We start from the raw sequence: 14,145 nt of genomic DNA, 5'->3' as shown, positions 1-14,145 counted from the left end.
AGGGGTGAAGGGATGTTAAACAATTTCCTATTTTGTTATCAAGCAGGTAGGCTTTTGTTTCTAAAGAGCAAATGGTCTATAAAAAAAAAAAAAAGACGACTGTAAGAGTTTGTCTTTGAAGAAATTATCTTAAAATAAAAGAGGACGTCCGGAACAAGGAAAGGATTCTGGAAAGCAAAGTTAAATCCTGGGGAGATTGGATTTCTACTGTTTGATGGCAGAAGTGGTGTGAATTCCAGCATTAGTGCCATTTCAGAATGAAAACAGCTTCTATGCCAGGAAATTGACTGGTGCTAACTCTCTCTAATTAGAATAGTACTGGAGTGCCGGGTACAGTCCTGACAGTGAAGTGTGTTCCTTTGATAAATGAGTTACTAGCTCTATTCTGTTGACTTCCAGATGCAACTTTCAAGGTGGCCTCAGCTAGTAAACAGAGGTAGAAAACATATCCTCATACATTCGCTTCATGCTTGAAAAACAAGCAATTTAGGAGAAGACATCTGGACCTAAATTTGAACAGGACTCAGAGCCCATCAAAACATGGATTTCATGGCTTGGCGTCTGGCTGCTAAGCAACGCACTTCTTACATTCAAAACAGAATTGTAAAAGTAGAATCTTGGTGCCAACTCTGGGTATTTCTCATTGAAAAGGAAATAGCTCTGAAAGTTTTATTTCGGGACTTAAGATACTTGATTTTCATGAGATGGAAGACCTCAGATCATCTCTTCTCCAGCCTTCTTTTTTTTTTTTTTTTTATGCTCTGAAGTATTAGGCAGAGATTAACTTTGCATTGTGAAATACTCTCAAATGAATGCTGCATAAATGCCTTGAAATATTTTTTTCAGCCCCCTAATTAGTAACACTCTTTTAAATTGGGCACATCTATTGAAAATACACACGCATTTCAAATATTTGCTTCCTGCGAAGTTAGATGTATATACTACAGGGCCAACCACAAATGAAATTTGCTTTCCTAAAAGTATGCTTCTGCTTGGCAAGGAGGCCAGAGAGGGCCCATGTGAAATATTTTCCGTGTGTAGTCTAGTTTGAAAAATGCATGTTCTTATAATACTGACAAAAATTAAGATGGGCCATTAATTTATTTGTCCCTTGCTTTTTATCTATTTAAAATATGCTGTTAGGTTCCAGACTTTGGAAAAATAAGGACAGTTAACTATCCAAACAAAAAACAAATTCAAGAAAAGTAATCGACAAATCGTTGAGAATCACTGAGTAGTTTCCTGTTTTCTGGGAAACAATTAGTAACATTATGGGGCAGGAGGTAGGAAGTAACAGACCTTCTATTAATTTTTATTTATTTTAAAATTATGAAATGTGGATTTGTATTTAAAAATGAAAGTGAACTACTAAAATGACCCACTTTTTGGTGCAATGTGCTTACAAAAGTATTTCTTCCTCTTCCTTTAGAGAACCTCCTTCCATAAACTCTCCAAAGCCTCCTTCTTGGCATCCTCTTGTGATGTAGCAGAGCAAGGAACCCTAGATATGGAAAGTTGCTTACCAAAAAAAAAAAAGGAGCTTGGAAACCAAACAAGACATGGATAGTTTTACAGAACTTTGCTTTTCGCTTTGCAAGGAAGGCTACAAATGAATGTTCTACCGCTTCAAAGACTAATGTTGTGCAGAGGAATTAAAGGATGGCTTCCAGAAAATCACTTAATGAGGAAAAAAATTTTTTCCATTGTGCACAGCACTGAGCACTGCCTGGCTCTCCCTAAACTGCCGCCCTCCAGCATCTTTGTTTACATGTGGTTTACATTAATGTCCACCCTACGAACCACAAGTGTTTCTCTAGTCCAAATTTATCAACACTTTTCCTTCATACCAGGGGTGCCTTGGTAAAAATAGAAGAATTAGGTAGTGAAGCTGTGTGATTCTAAAGTCTCCTGCAATCCATCATTTAATTTCCTATCCTTGTTCTGTTTGCTTCATTTCATACCATGATTTTACATAATACTTCAAAGTTTGTAATCCTTTATTCTGGATGGGTCTGAAACACTTAAAGAATGAGCTTTAGAAGTCAGTTCTTACCAGGCATTTAAGAGGCACGACTTAAAACTGCCAATCAGAGTAGAGTTGTGACAACTGAGGCTTAGAACTATGCGCAAGCCAGGCCCCAAACCAACCCAGACTTTTTGTGTAAATGTCACACTAACGTGGTGGTCAAATACTGTGTAAATAGATACTGCGTTCCTCCCAGAGCCTCTGAGCCTTAAAGATCCTTTTCTTTCCTTCCCCATAACCATCTTTCTTAAAAGGGGGAAATGCTGAGAAAACATTTCTTCCTCCTGTCTTGACTCTTCGCCCAGATCTTCTGCACTGGGGCTTCGGAAACATATTCATCCAAAACCCAAACACGCAAACGGGATGTGACCCTCCCTAGGCGGCGGAGTTGGCCTAGGCAGTGCTTGCGACGCACTGGTACTGGTGGACTAAGCAAAGGAGCTGTTAAGGAACCTCACAAGTTTGTCCTCTCATCTGATTGGGTCTCTATACCCTGCTGGCCCGCCCACATTCCTTCCTTCCCAGGAACTGAGATTCCAAGGTGGACATGTAAGAACTCCATTAGGAATCCAACCCGGAAAAAGAGTCCTTGAGAAACTTTTCCCATCCTTTGTGTAACACAAGGGATTCTAGTAAAAAGGTGTGGACACTTATAAAAGAAGGTCATCGGATAACAGTGACTACCGTAAATGAACCATCCAGCCCTTTCCACTAGGTTGAACAAAGTTATATTTTATTTTCACTGGAAAGAAGACCCATGATCCCAAAGGCAACTTTGTTTTCCTTTCTTTTCCCCATTCAACTGTATCATTTCCCCAAGCATCCTAGTGCCTTCTTATGTTTACGTTCCTATGCCACAGCACCTCAGACTAGATGACATACAGCATGACTGAGTCTTCATCATTACCTAAGCACGTCTTGTCATTTCAGGCAAAAATTTCTGCGGGGCTAACCTGAATACAGGAGCAGAGTTGAAGGCTGGTTGGATTTCCTGCAAGAAGCAGTTAAACACATCCACAGCTGCAGGAGGTTTGAGGAAGCAGCAAAGCTACCAGCAAGATTCCCTTCCACCTACCTCCTAATCCCAGCGCTGGGACCCCCGCATCCCGGCTGGACCTACCTCCCGAGTAAACAGGATAGCTGCGTCGTAGTGCTCCTCATGGTCATCTCCCAGCTGGTTGTGTTGGTGCTGCCACTTGCAAAAGTTCTTGAGTGTGGTGGCCGCGTTCTTGCTCACCTCCAGGCTCTTATCCTTGTCGCCTAGCACCACCACCTTCACCACGGCCAGGCGGATGTGGTTCTCGATGCTAGCATGGCTGTACAGCCTATTGGCGATGGAGGCCAGGGTCAGCAGGTAATGCTGCAGGCCCCGGCCATACAACCGCGCCATGGACGCGTCAGCCACCAGAAGCAGCTCCACCTGGCGGGCCCGGGAGATGGAGCGGCGCCGCCGCCGCCACCACGTCTGCGGTCCTGGGCCCCCAGCGGGCGAGACAGCGGACTGGTCCAAGAGCTGCGAGGCCAGTGCTGCTCGTCCGCCCGGATTGCTGTGCGCCGGAGGACGCTCATGGGGCTCCGGTGTTGACGCGGGGGTCTCGCAGCTGGCGCGAGGCTGCAGGGCCTCGAAGCTGAAGCCCTCGCGGGTGTAGACGTGCAGGATCCGTGCGGACCCATCCCCGTACACGCGCCCGGTTTCCTCCTCCGCCCAGGGTCCACGCAGCAGCGGCTTCAGGGTGTAGCGCGCGTGCTTGACCGCGAAGAAGCCGTCGAGACCCCCACAGAGGTCAAAGACAGCCAGAGAGCGGGGACTGCCGTCCACTGTGCCCCGATAGAAGCAGTGGCTCCGGTGGCGCCAGGGCGCACTCGTCCCGCCTCCTGTGGGCACGAAGCCAGCAGTGCCCACCGAACCATCTCGCTCCAGGTCCAAGAGGAACCTCCGGCCGCCCGCGTAGACGAGGTAGCCCACCTTGCCGCCGCCGGAGTAGAGTTGGTCGATGTTCTGCACGAGCCCCTTGCTGCTGCGCCGCTGCGCCAGGGGGTGCGGGTGGCCGGGAGGCTCGGTCCGCTCCTGCACCTCCTCCCCCTGCCGCCGGCTGGGCTGGGCGGCTGCTGCAGCAGTCGCAGGCTGCCCGGCTTTATCCTGGGCAGGTGCTGCGGCGGGGCCGGCCGCGGCCAGCGGCAGGCGGAACGCGCACAGCAGCAGGGACGCCCACCCGAGCAGCATAGTGCGCTGCCCACGGGGAGGGGCTGCGCGACTGGGACTTTATGGGTATTTGTTATTTGCTATGAAGTTAACGGGGCGGGGGATGGGGACACACACACACTTGCTTGCAGGATTGAGTCAAGTGTCGGAGGGAGGGGGGCCCGGCAGCAGCGCCAGCCTGTCCCGGCTGCGGTGCCAGCGTGCGAACTTTTCTTTGTTGCTTGGGAAAATGTTTGGATTCGTGCTCCAGAAAGAAGAGGAGGGAAAAAAAAAAAAAAAAAAGATTAAAGAAAAAAAAAAAGTCGGATAGTGGAGATTCAGCAAATAAGGGAAAAGGAAAAAAACAAAAACCAAAAAACCACCAAATGCAGGCACGATCGCTGTTCCAAGAAAAGTAAGGAAAGGTACCGCGCACCGGGTTGGCAACTGGTGCGCGCAGCCTCCCGCCCCCGCGCTGCGCTGGACAAGCCGGCTGCGGAGGTTCCAAGCTCCGGGGCCCACTTCCTTTCTTATTTTGTGGGTTTCCTTGGCTCTGCTGGGACCAGGAGGAAGGGAAGAAAGAGACGGGGAAAAGCCATAAAAATTAAAACAAAAATGCAGGGGGCAGCCTGAGGCGAGCTGGTGAAGCGGCGTGTCTGTGTCCCTTCGGCTGCGGTGTCTTCCTGCCCGCCGTCATCCCCAGTCGGCCGCTGCGAGCGCCGAGAGCAGCGCGAGCGCTGTGAAGATGCGAGGAGGTGGAACAATGAATTTATAGCGGCATGCCATCCTGCAATGGCAATTTCAACAATTCGTCACTGCACGCTGCCTCTTAAAGGGAGAGCTTCCCCCACCACTCCCACCCTTCCCAGACCGCGCCTAATCAGATGGGGGAGGGCAAAAGAGGAGGGTGATCGAGGAAAGGGAGACGAAGTAGGAGAAAGGGACTGGGACCCGGCGAGGTGGAAGGAGGGACGAGGGGGAAAAAAAAGTAATGGGGCAAGAAAAACAGATTTCCTTGGCCACTTTTAAAGCCACAGCGGCTCCGGGTCTGTCTGATATTTCACAACCATTTGGGGTTGGCTAACCTTGGCTTACCTCATCTCCTGAACGGGTGTTCTGGTGTGTTTTTAAAGTTATTGAGACGTTTCAAGTCTCTCCCTGCCTCCTTCTTTCCTGCTTTCCTCGCCCTCGGTGGGAAGTTCCTGCCGCAAGTTTTTCCTCTTTGCACACCCGTGCGCTCTGACCTCGCAGATCCTGCAACTCCACCAGCCAGAGATTTTCAGCTTCACATGCGTCCCCTACCCACCGCGTTCCCTTCGCTTCCTCCCCTCCGTCCCGGCACCCGGTTTCCTCCCTCCCCATTCTCCAGCCTCTTAGTGCTTTGACGCTCGCCGGATTCGGGCTCCGGGTGACTAACTTCTCCCGGCCACCAGCAGAGAGGTGAGCCCAGGGCGCTTCCTGGCGCTTCGCGGAACCCCGGGGCAACAACGCCCGCCGCTTGGGAACTCCGCAGCTTTGTGTGCAAACCGCGGGCTCCCAGCTTTTCTCCAGCACGCCTTTCGTCAGGGTCCACAATCTGTCCCTTAATCCCAGCCCACTGGAACTTCCTTTGCTCTAAAAAGGCAGGGCGGGAAAGAGTTAACTCTTAAAGGGAATTCCGCTCATTTTTTTTTTCCCGAAAGATTTTAAAATTTTGCGCTCACACTTTTATTTCTTTGCTTAAATGATAATTTAATAATAAATTCCTATATCTGTTTTTGTCTCTTCTAAAGCAACCGCTTATCGCCATAGGCCTTGACCTGCCTTCATTCTCAGAAATTCCTTTTAGAAGAAAAAGAATACTTTCGGCGGAAGGAAGATTGGTGCTTATTAGTACGCGGGTGGCATTATCACTGCTAGTCATTTTCTCTGACCTCTTTGTTTCCTCTAATTATCATTCTAAGAAGGGAGAAGGAAAACCCCACGACTTATGGTTAGAAGGTCTACCTTCTACTGTAGGGGTAAGAGCTCCCTCCATCCCCAAATTATTCTTCAGGCTAATTAACTAATGCACCAGTGAAAAATGAATGTGGTGTAATTTGTACATTTCCATCTTTTTCTACGTTTAACTTTGGTGATGCTGGAGATAGCAGGGCAGGGGATAGCAAGGCCCCAAGCTGATCACTTTCTCTGGGACGGAAAGATCAGGGTCCAGGGCTGGATGGAGGTGCTTAGAGTGGCAATAATCCTCTGGAAGGAATTTCAGAATTGCCTGGCGACAATGCCTATTGCCCTGTGCCTGAAACACCCTCTGGAGTCTTGTGAGGGGCCAATGTAACATCTTGTTTTAACTTAGAAATTAAGAAATCATTGGGGCCTTAGGGACACCCAACAGCCCCTGATGGATTCTGAAACACATCAGGACCAGGGAGGAATTTACTATTGCTGAAGGCCATTGCTTTATAATTCCACAATGCCTCAGCCTCTCAGTGGCCAGTTGCCCCAGGCCAATGCTAACAGCTGGATGGGTCAGCATAGGAGGTTCCAGCCATATTCTCTATCTCACCAAGGCCTGTGAGCCTTGCCTTAACCATTCTCTCTCGTGGTCTTTGCTTTGCACCTACAAATAGCAAACTTTATCTTTTTAACCAGGTACAGTGAAAAAGGGTCCAATATTTGGCACTAAGCACCATTTCTAATACAACCTTGATTCAATAAATTTAATCATTTCGTCATTGTTCATGTCAAAGAATCATTTTGATAGGCATTTTAGGCGACAGTGGTTAAAATTTGTTAATTACAATTATTTTCACAGACAGATTTATTATTTAGGATTTCAGGAAATTCCAACAGATTATCTTTTCTTTGATGGTCTTGAACTCATAGCCTCCAGGGATTCTCCCACCTCAGCCTCCTGATTACCTGTGATTGCAGGCATGAGACACAATGCCAGCTTGAATTTTCTTCTTAATGGAGCTTTTCTCCTCTTTCACAAGCACTGTGCTGAATCCTGAATCTGAATTTTAAGCCTTTAAGTTTAATTACATAGTGACATGTGTACTCAGTTTATGCAAATATTTAAAAATACATGGGGAGAATAGGATAGACACAGATAAAGTTCCAAACATGAATATCAAGCACAGAATATTTACTAGAGCTACATATTCACAAGGAAATAAATACTAAATCTTATGAATACAATGAGTAAATTCTTATATCTCAGAAAATTTCTACTTGGATATAATTTTTTTTTTTTTTAGAAAAGAACTTGGACACTTTAGAAACTTCATTTGGTAGTGTTTTTAAAACATTACACTAGTAGATTAGGATGAGTTGCTACGTTGTGGGAAAAATTACTATCTGTCACTCTAAGGAAGTGATTTGCACTGGATAAAAGTAGCTGAACTTTTTATTTTTACAGTAGAAAGAAAAATATATTAGCAGTCATGTTTAAGTAGACTAATTGCTACTTATTCTAAGTAACAGTTTTATTTGTGCATATTTAACGAGAAATTTATACAGTATATGATCACAAATACCATTGATAGATGATTGTACATTTCCCAAAAGGAAGAAGGACTTACTACTCCGGAATGTTAGAATTTATCTTGGAGATCAGGTAGGGCAACTTCCTCCATCTAACAGTGAAAAGCTGAGACCTAGATGCCAAAATGGCTTGCCTGTGGATAAAAAGTCCAGTAGCGGCCGAATGTCCTGAAACCTAAATCTCCCAGCTCCTAATGTGGGCTCATTCTACAACACCTCTTACGACGTATCCAGCTTAACAAGTATCTGTCAAGGTCCTACTGCAAAGTCCTTTATGAGGCTCTCTGGAGGCATGAGAAGATGAACAAGTCATGCGTAATGTTTGGAGGAAACTCACAGTTTAGAGATGGAGCCATTTGTGTAACAGATGCACAGAAAACAAACTGGAAAATGCAAATATAGAGGGAGAAAAAGCAAGAGAATTGCTCCTGCAGGTGCTCTGAGCCCTGTATTTCCAATATAGCTCCACTCCATAGATTTGTATACTCTTGTAAGTAGTATTTTCTCAAATTTCCATTTGCTAAAGTGTCATTTCCTACCCCCACCCCAAACTGTGATTTTAATGGTAAGAGTGAGGAAATATCTGACAGTAAAATATTCCCTTCCAGCCAAACACCTGCTCCCTACCTCCCATGTAGAAGAATTACAGTCTCGACTCTGCGTTTTTCTTTCCCACATCAAGATCCCTACCCTAGGCCTGCTGAATTGGAAACCCTTTTAGTATCAGCCCCCTTGGTGGTAGCAGGGTGTGTGGATTCTGCGGGTAAGATCTCCACTACTAAGCTCCACTACTGCGTGGGACCATTAATGAATGCCTTAAAGACTCTGGGTGAGCTTTTTCCTTTCGTGACACTCGCTTTGCAAATTCTAGTTTTTAGAGGGCTTTGCTTCAAAACCAAAGGTTACACTTTGGGAGCAATTCTAGCTTTGATAAGAACTCTTCATTTCTAGAGGGTGAAACTACACTTAAATAGTCCTTGTTCACTCCTTTCCCAGCTCTTTTCCCCCCGTCCATCCCCTCTGATATTTACAATGGCAGAACATGTATCCTGATGCACTAATGCATGTATACCCAATCTCATATGCATTGGTACACACAATACATGTCAGCACGCATGTGTCACACACGTACTCACTTGAACTCACGTTTCCCTCTAGGCTGCACTGATGGCTTGATAGAAATCCTAATTAGAGCTCAGATAATAGAAGAGGGGATCAAACCAATCATCCTCTGCCTTCACGAAGAAAACTTTCTAGAGACCTGTGTTGTAGAGATTCTTTTATTTCCCCCCTCAGGAAACCTTACTGAATGCCTGATAAAACTCGAAACCATCTTCTCTGCTATCTGATTAGGACATGTTACAAAACAATCTATCTATTGTGAGGGATAACATATGCTTTAGAATCTGTTTTACTTAATATTATAGAAAATATATTTCTGGAAAAGCCAGATTTTCATTTTTTATGCACAGTAATTTTATACTATATAGAAGTCTTCAAATGAATAATGTACATATGTATTATTTAAGACATACAGGTGTTATCTGTAAAGTAAAACCGACAAGTCATTTTTTATGCTGACCAGCTGTGAAATGTTGTTTTAGCTTTTCTCACACAATTATGCACATATTACTTGCTTTTATGAGTTACTTGAGTTCTATTTTTTCTTTATTTTCCCAAAATCATCAAAAATCAAACCTTACTAGAAACACATGGAAAGTCAGGAATTTCCAGCAGAAGTAATTTGAAACATTTGAGGTTTTCTTTCCTTTCTTTCATAATGGCAAATTTCAAGCAAAGTGTTCAAATTACTTACTGAGTAGTAGCTGTAATTGTAGTAGGAGTTGTTTCTCGGTTCTATAATTGCATTTTTGTTTTTTTACAGTTAAGGTTGTATCTTAACATCGCCTTGCTCAAGCTCTAGAATATTACCATGTTCCTCAAAACTATTTGGTCTCTCCATGTTAGGTATATTCTTCTGGTAAATAAGGTAAGAACTTGCAGTAAGTTCACACAAAGCTGATAAATATCAGTTGGTTACAGTCTCACCCCTGGCAAGTAGGGAAATGGAAACTGTAGCTTCTTGATAAATGTAATTATCTCCTACCCATGATGTTGGGGTCATTGCAAGTTGCTTATGTAGTCAGTGGAAGACAATATACAGTATCTTTTTTCAGACTCTCCATACACTATTACATAGCTCTCTCATACTACACCTTTCCTAGTCAGGGACTAACAGGTGGAAGAGTAGTTACCTGTGTTACACTCCTAGACCTGAGTTCAAGTAAATACATTACAGTTTTTTCTCACTTTTTTATTTGACTTAGGAGGAGTTGCTCTTCCTACATCTCTGCTTCTTACTGTGTTAAATCAAGTTGGAAACAGGAAGTGATAATGCACTGTCACTGGCTGAATGAAGATTTGACTCTAAGTCCCAGGAAGGAACCCTCTTCCAGAAACTCACCATCAACTCTCCCCCTTTTCTCCTTCCAGCTGACCCAACCTGGACCTGTTGGAAACTTCTGTTTCACCACTATGTCCCAGGGTCCCAAATGCCCCAGGGTCCCAAAAAGATTGACCCCTCTGACCTTTGAAAATATGAGCACATGAGCTTGAGGCAGCAGGAAAAGAGGAAGTGGGCTTTGACTGATTTACAATTCGGGGAACTAACTCTTGCCCATAGCTTCTAGTGTGGTTCTCTCCAAGAGCCAGACTACCACTTTTGCTCCTCTCCTTTTCTCATTTCAGGACCCTCTTCCAATCCATCTATACCCTTTCCAGTTTATGTTAGTGATAAAACAAGACTCCCCCATCCTTTAAGGAGGTGGAGCATCAGAATCTTTTCAGAATGGAGGTGGAGAGGAAAGGATTCAGTTGTGGGACCCTCATTTGTGAGACTCAAGCCCTTGTTCAAAATCATCTTCTCAGATAAATCCCCACCAGATCTGCCCAGAAAGTTTATCAGACCCTCGATGGCCCATGTCATTTTGGTTCCAAATGTTGCAGGTGAATTTTGAACGGCACCTGAAAAAGTTATTCTGACTTGTGACACAGAATTCATTACCGATAGTTGGCTATAAATTACTAAATTTATATTTATAATTAACTATATAATCTCTAGCGTGTTTTTTTGCACCTCAGACTCACACTTATTTCTGATAAGCATTAATCATATAAGCAATTATTTCATTCATCTATTAGCTTAGTAGGTGTCTTCCTTTCTTTTAGAAAATTCAATTGAGGAAAATGGTGCAGATTGAATCTAAGAAAGGTAGAGGCATTAACATAGGGAAACTGGCCAGTATGACACAGAGAAAGTCTCTTAGATATGTGGTATAGCTAAACTCCACAGAAGTTTCAGATAATCCATAAATAACTTGAACAAATTGCTGGTATTCAGAGCATTAAAGAGCAAAGTAACCTGATTAGAGTCTCTGCTAGCTTCCAGCCAACCAGTTTACCTTCCAAAAAATGCAAAACAGTGTCTTGAGATTATGAGATTCTTTTTCCCCTCTTTTCTATCATAAATTTCACTTTTGCTTTTGGTTGTTGGCAGGAGTCTAATGGTTGGGTCCCTCCTACATAAGTAAACTTTTTGCATGCTAAGGATAATAACGTCTCAGAATTATTTTTGGCTAACGTCTCTTTCTTCTTTCCACATTCTTTTCTTTTCTTCCTCTTTTTCTTTCCGTCTTTGCCATAGAATGTATATTCTATGAAACCAGGGACCATGCGTGTCTTCCTCACCATGGTATCTCCAGTTTCTAGTTCAGTAACTAGCAAGTTGGAGGCATGCCTGGACACATGTAAAATATGCAAAACACATATGTTAACTATTTTTAAAAATTATGTATGTGGGTGCTTACTGATATTTTTCCTGTTGCTCTTCGTTACCATCCTTTTTTCTAATAATAAAAGCACACCTTTCCAAGGAAAGTCAATCCATGTGTTTGAATAAAGCTGACTGCTTTTCTTCAGATCTGGATACTGGATACCAAGCCTGACAAGTCAGAGTGCCTCGTACATCTGGCCAGAGCTGATGGTTCTGGGAAGAGCTCTGCCCACTGGACATTTGCTCAAACCATTAGCCGAAAGCACTTTTTCTCCGGGGTCAGACAATCTAAGGATCATGCATTAAGAAGGGAAGTCGAACTGCTGTACCAAATACCTTTAAATTCTCAATGGTTTCACATAAAGTGTATTCTTTGCTCCTGTCACTGTCCCTTGTCGGTTGATGGCCAGCACAGTAGTGATCCATGCGGTAGGAGCTCAAGCTTGCTCCATCCTGTAGTCCTTCCCCCCAGCTGCTTCCAAGGCTGATGCAGAAAGGGAAGAAAGAGAAAGAGATAGTAGAGAAGACACACTCTCCCTTGCCTGCCCTTTCCTGGAAGTAGCATACTTCTGGTCCATTGGCAGAAATACAGTCCATATGGCAGTAATAGCCCTATGACCCCACTCAGATGTAAAGATGGGAGTGGGAAGCTGAAAAATACAAACCAGTAGTGAACCAAGAAGAAGAAAGAGGGGGAAACATCTAGCCGGTCTCTGCTGATGCCATTTTATCTCAGAGATCCCACCAAATGGGAAAAGTCTAAGAATGAAGTTGAACAGAGATAAGAAAGGGAGAAGGCAGGAGAAAGTAGAAAAGAGAGGAGAGAAAAAGGAGACGATAAATAATCAGAATCCTCGAATCCGGTAATGTTAATAATATTCTTTTGTTTAAGTAAGTTTAATTAGGGATTCTGTCACCTAAAGCAGAAATAACCTGGTTAACATACTACTTTGTCCTGACCATGTTATGTCTAGCCCCTAGCTCAGTCCTTTGCATGTATTAGATAATCTAAATATTTTTGGTATCAAAGAGCATAAGAACGAATACTTAATATTAACAGATTGAGCTGAAACTGTGTGTAGTTATTGGTGTGATGTTAACTAACAAGCTTATCTCTTACATTATTCCTAAAAAGTGTAGTCTCAGGTAACTAATAAGTGTGCAACATTTATTCTATTATTGTAGTTCCTGTTTTTCTGTTGTCACTTACCTATGAATGTCACTTACCTGCTGGTCTATGTAAAAACTGTCAACGCCTTTTATCGGGGTGGGTATACTAAACATAGAATTTTTACATTCATAATTAATCAAAACCGAGATTTCCACTGTAATTCTATCATTCTAAGCTTGCTTAGTCTTACTAAATACCATAATTATCTGTAAAATCCTGGAATGTAAGGACATTAACCTTCAGTGTTTATTCTGAAGAAATCAATTGGCTAGCCTTCCTCATCTCAGTGCGTGACCTTGCAGTATAGAAAATCGTGGCTCTTAAACAGTGAGAGCTAACTGCCTGGCTGAACATCATAACAAAATTATTCTACCAAACAACAAGGCATGGAAGGAGAACATTCACTATGTTTTAACTTTCTGTATGGTTAAGCACACCTTGCCGAAACAAGCAGCCAAAATGCCTGAGTTTATGTCCTAGCCTAGGCACTATCTGGGATCCTGGGGAAGTTATTTAGATACTTTGTGTACTTTTTTCCTCATCTGCAAAAGAGTGATAGTTATAACACATGCCTCATTGAGTTTTTATGAAGGTGAGCAAGGTTAAGAATTTGAATATGTGTGAAATACCTAGAACATGGCAAAGAAATAATAAATGTATTATTGTTATTTTAAATTACTCACTATAGCAGTTAAGGGTTTTAACTCTTTCATATTCACTTAAATTTTGCCTCAGAGATTACCTCTGACTTTGTTCTGATAGAAGTTTTTGGAAGAGAATCACTAAGGCTGTGAGGAATAAAGAAGCTTAAGACATTCCAGTTACTAAGGCTAGAGAAAAGTCTGATGCAAATAAGTGGAAAATCCAAAAAGGTGTATAAAGATGCACGACTTCTATGTGGACTACATATAGAGAAAAATTTTAAAAAGCAGTGCATCCTTTCCGTTAATGTCCTTTTGTATTTATAGTCCCTGATAGTGTTAAAGCCATTTGTGTGCTTATTTTTCTGTTGCTCCTGTCGCATGCCAGGCTACCGTCACACAGAGCATGAGGACTCCATCTACACATGCCTCCAGTGCCTAGCACATCGGACTTTACAGTTTTTTGACAAACATTGGTTTAATGATTTTTGATTAAATCAATCTCATATAGTCCCATAGAGTCTAGGTGAGGAGAGAGAATATATATACATATATTACATATGTATGTAACATATGTACATATGTACATATGTTACATACATATGTAATATTGGTTTAACTTAAAGAAAAAGAATTATAGCTTAAGAAAATAATCATGACTATCTATAACTCAGTTTAATAGAAACTTTTGTGTTCTAGAGCTCCATACCTCGAAGAAAACTCAGGTAGTGATATGGTTTGACTGTGCTCCATCCAAATCTTGAATTG

General features: G+C 43.0%; 1 protein-coding gene and 1 long non-coding RNA gene across 4 annotated transcripts in view; one reads left to right on the top strand and one right to left on the bottom strand.

The window, feature by feature from the left end:
- ADAMTS5 (ADAM metallopeptidase with thrombospondin type 1 motif 5) overlaps positions 1-5,815 on the bottom strand; it is a 51,027-nt gene extending 45,212 nt beyond the window's left edge. Inside the window, exons 1-2 of one of the 3 annotated variants that reach the window (XM_028845389.2) lie at positions 5,304-5,815; positions 3,147-4,995 (exon numbers count right to left, since the gene is read on the bottom strand). In XM_028845389.2, the coding sequence (XP_028701222.1) occupies positions 3,147-4,250 (1,104 nt within the window). In that variant the 5' untranslated portion in view covers positions 4,251-4,995; positions 5,304-5,815. Of the gene's footprint in view, positions 1-3,146; positions 5,210-5,303 lie in introns of those variants that run through there. The other 2 variants (XM_028845390.2, XM_077997925.1) reach the window with 2 other exon arrangements.
- Positions 5,816-8,423: 2,608 nt separating this feature from the next.
- LOC144340134 (uncharacterized) lies at positions 8,424-11,664 on the top strand. Its single transcript, XR_013415856.1, has 3 exons — positions 8,424-8,562; positions 9,619-9,723; positions 10,061-11,664. It is a non-coding gene; the product is annotated as an uncharacterized LOC144340134 (long non-coding RNA).
- The last annotated feature ends 2,481 nt before the right edge of the window (positions 11,665-14,145 follow it).

This window comes from Macaca mulatta, chromosome 3 (assembly GCF_049350105.2).
Source record: "Macaca mulatta isolate MMU2019108-1 chromosome 3, T2T-MMU8v2.0, whole genome shotgun sequence".
Classification (NCBI taxonomy): domain Eukaryota; kingdom Metazoa; phylum Chordata; class Mammalia; order Primates; family Cercopithecidae; genus Macaca; species Macaca mulatta.
Note: the sequence above shows the minus strand (reverse complement) of the source record. Positions and strands in the feature narration are given on the sequence as shown.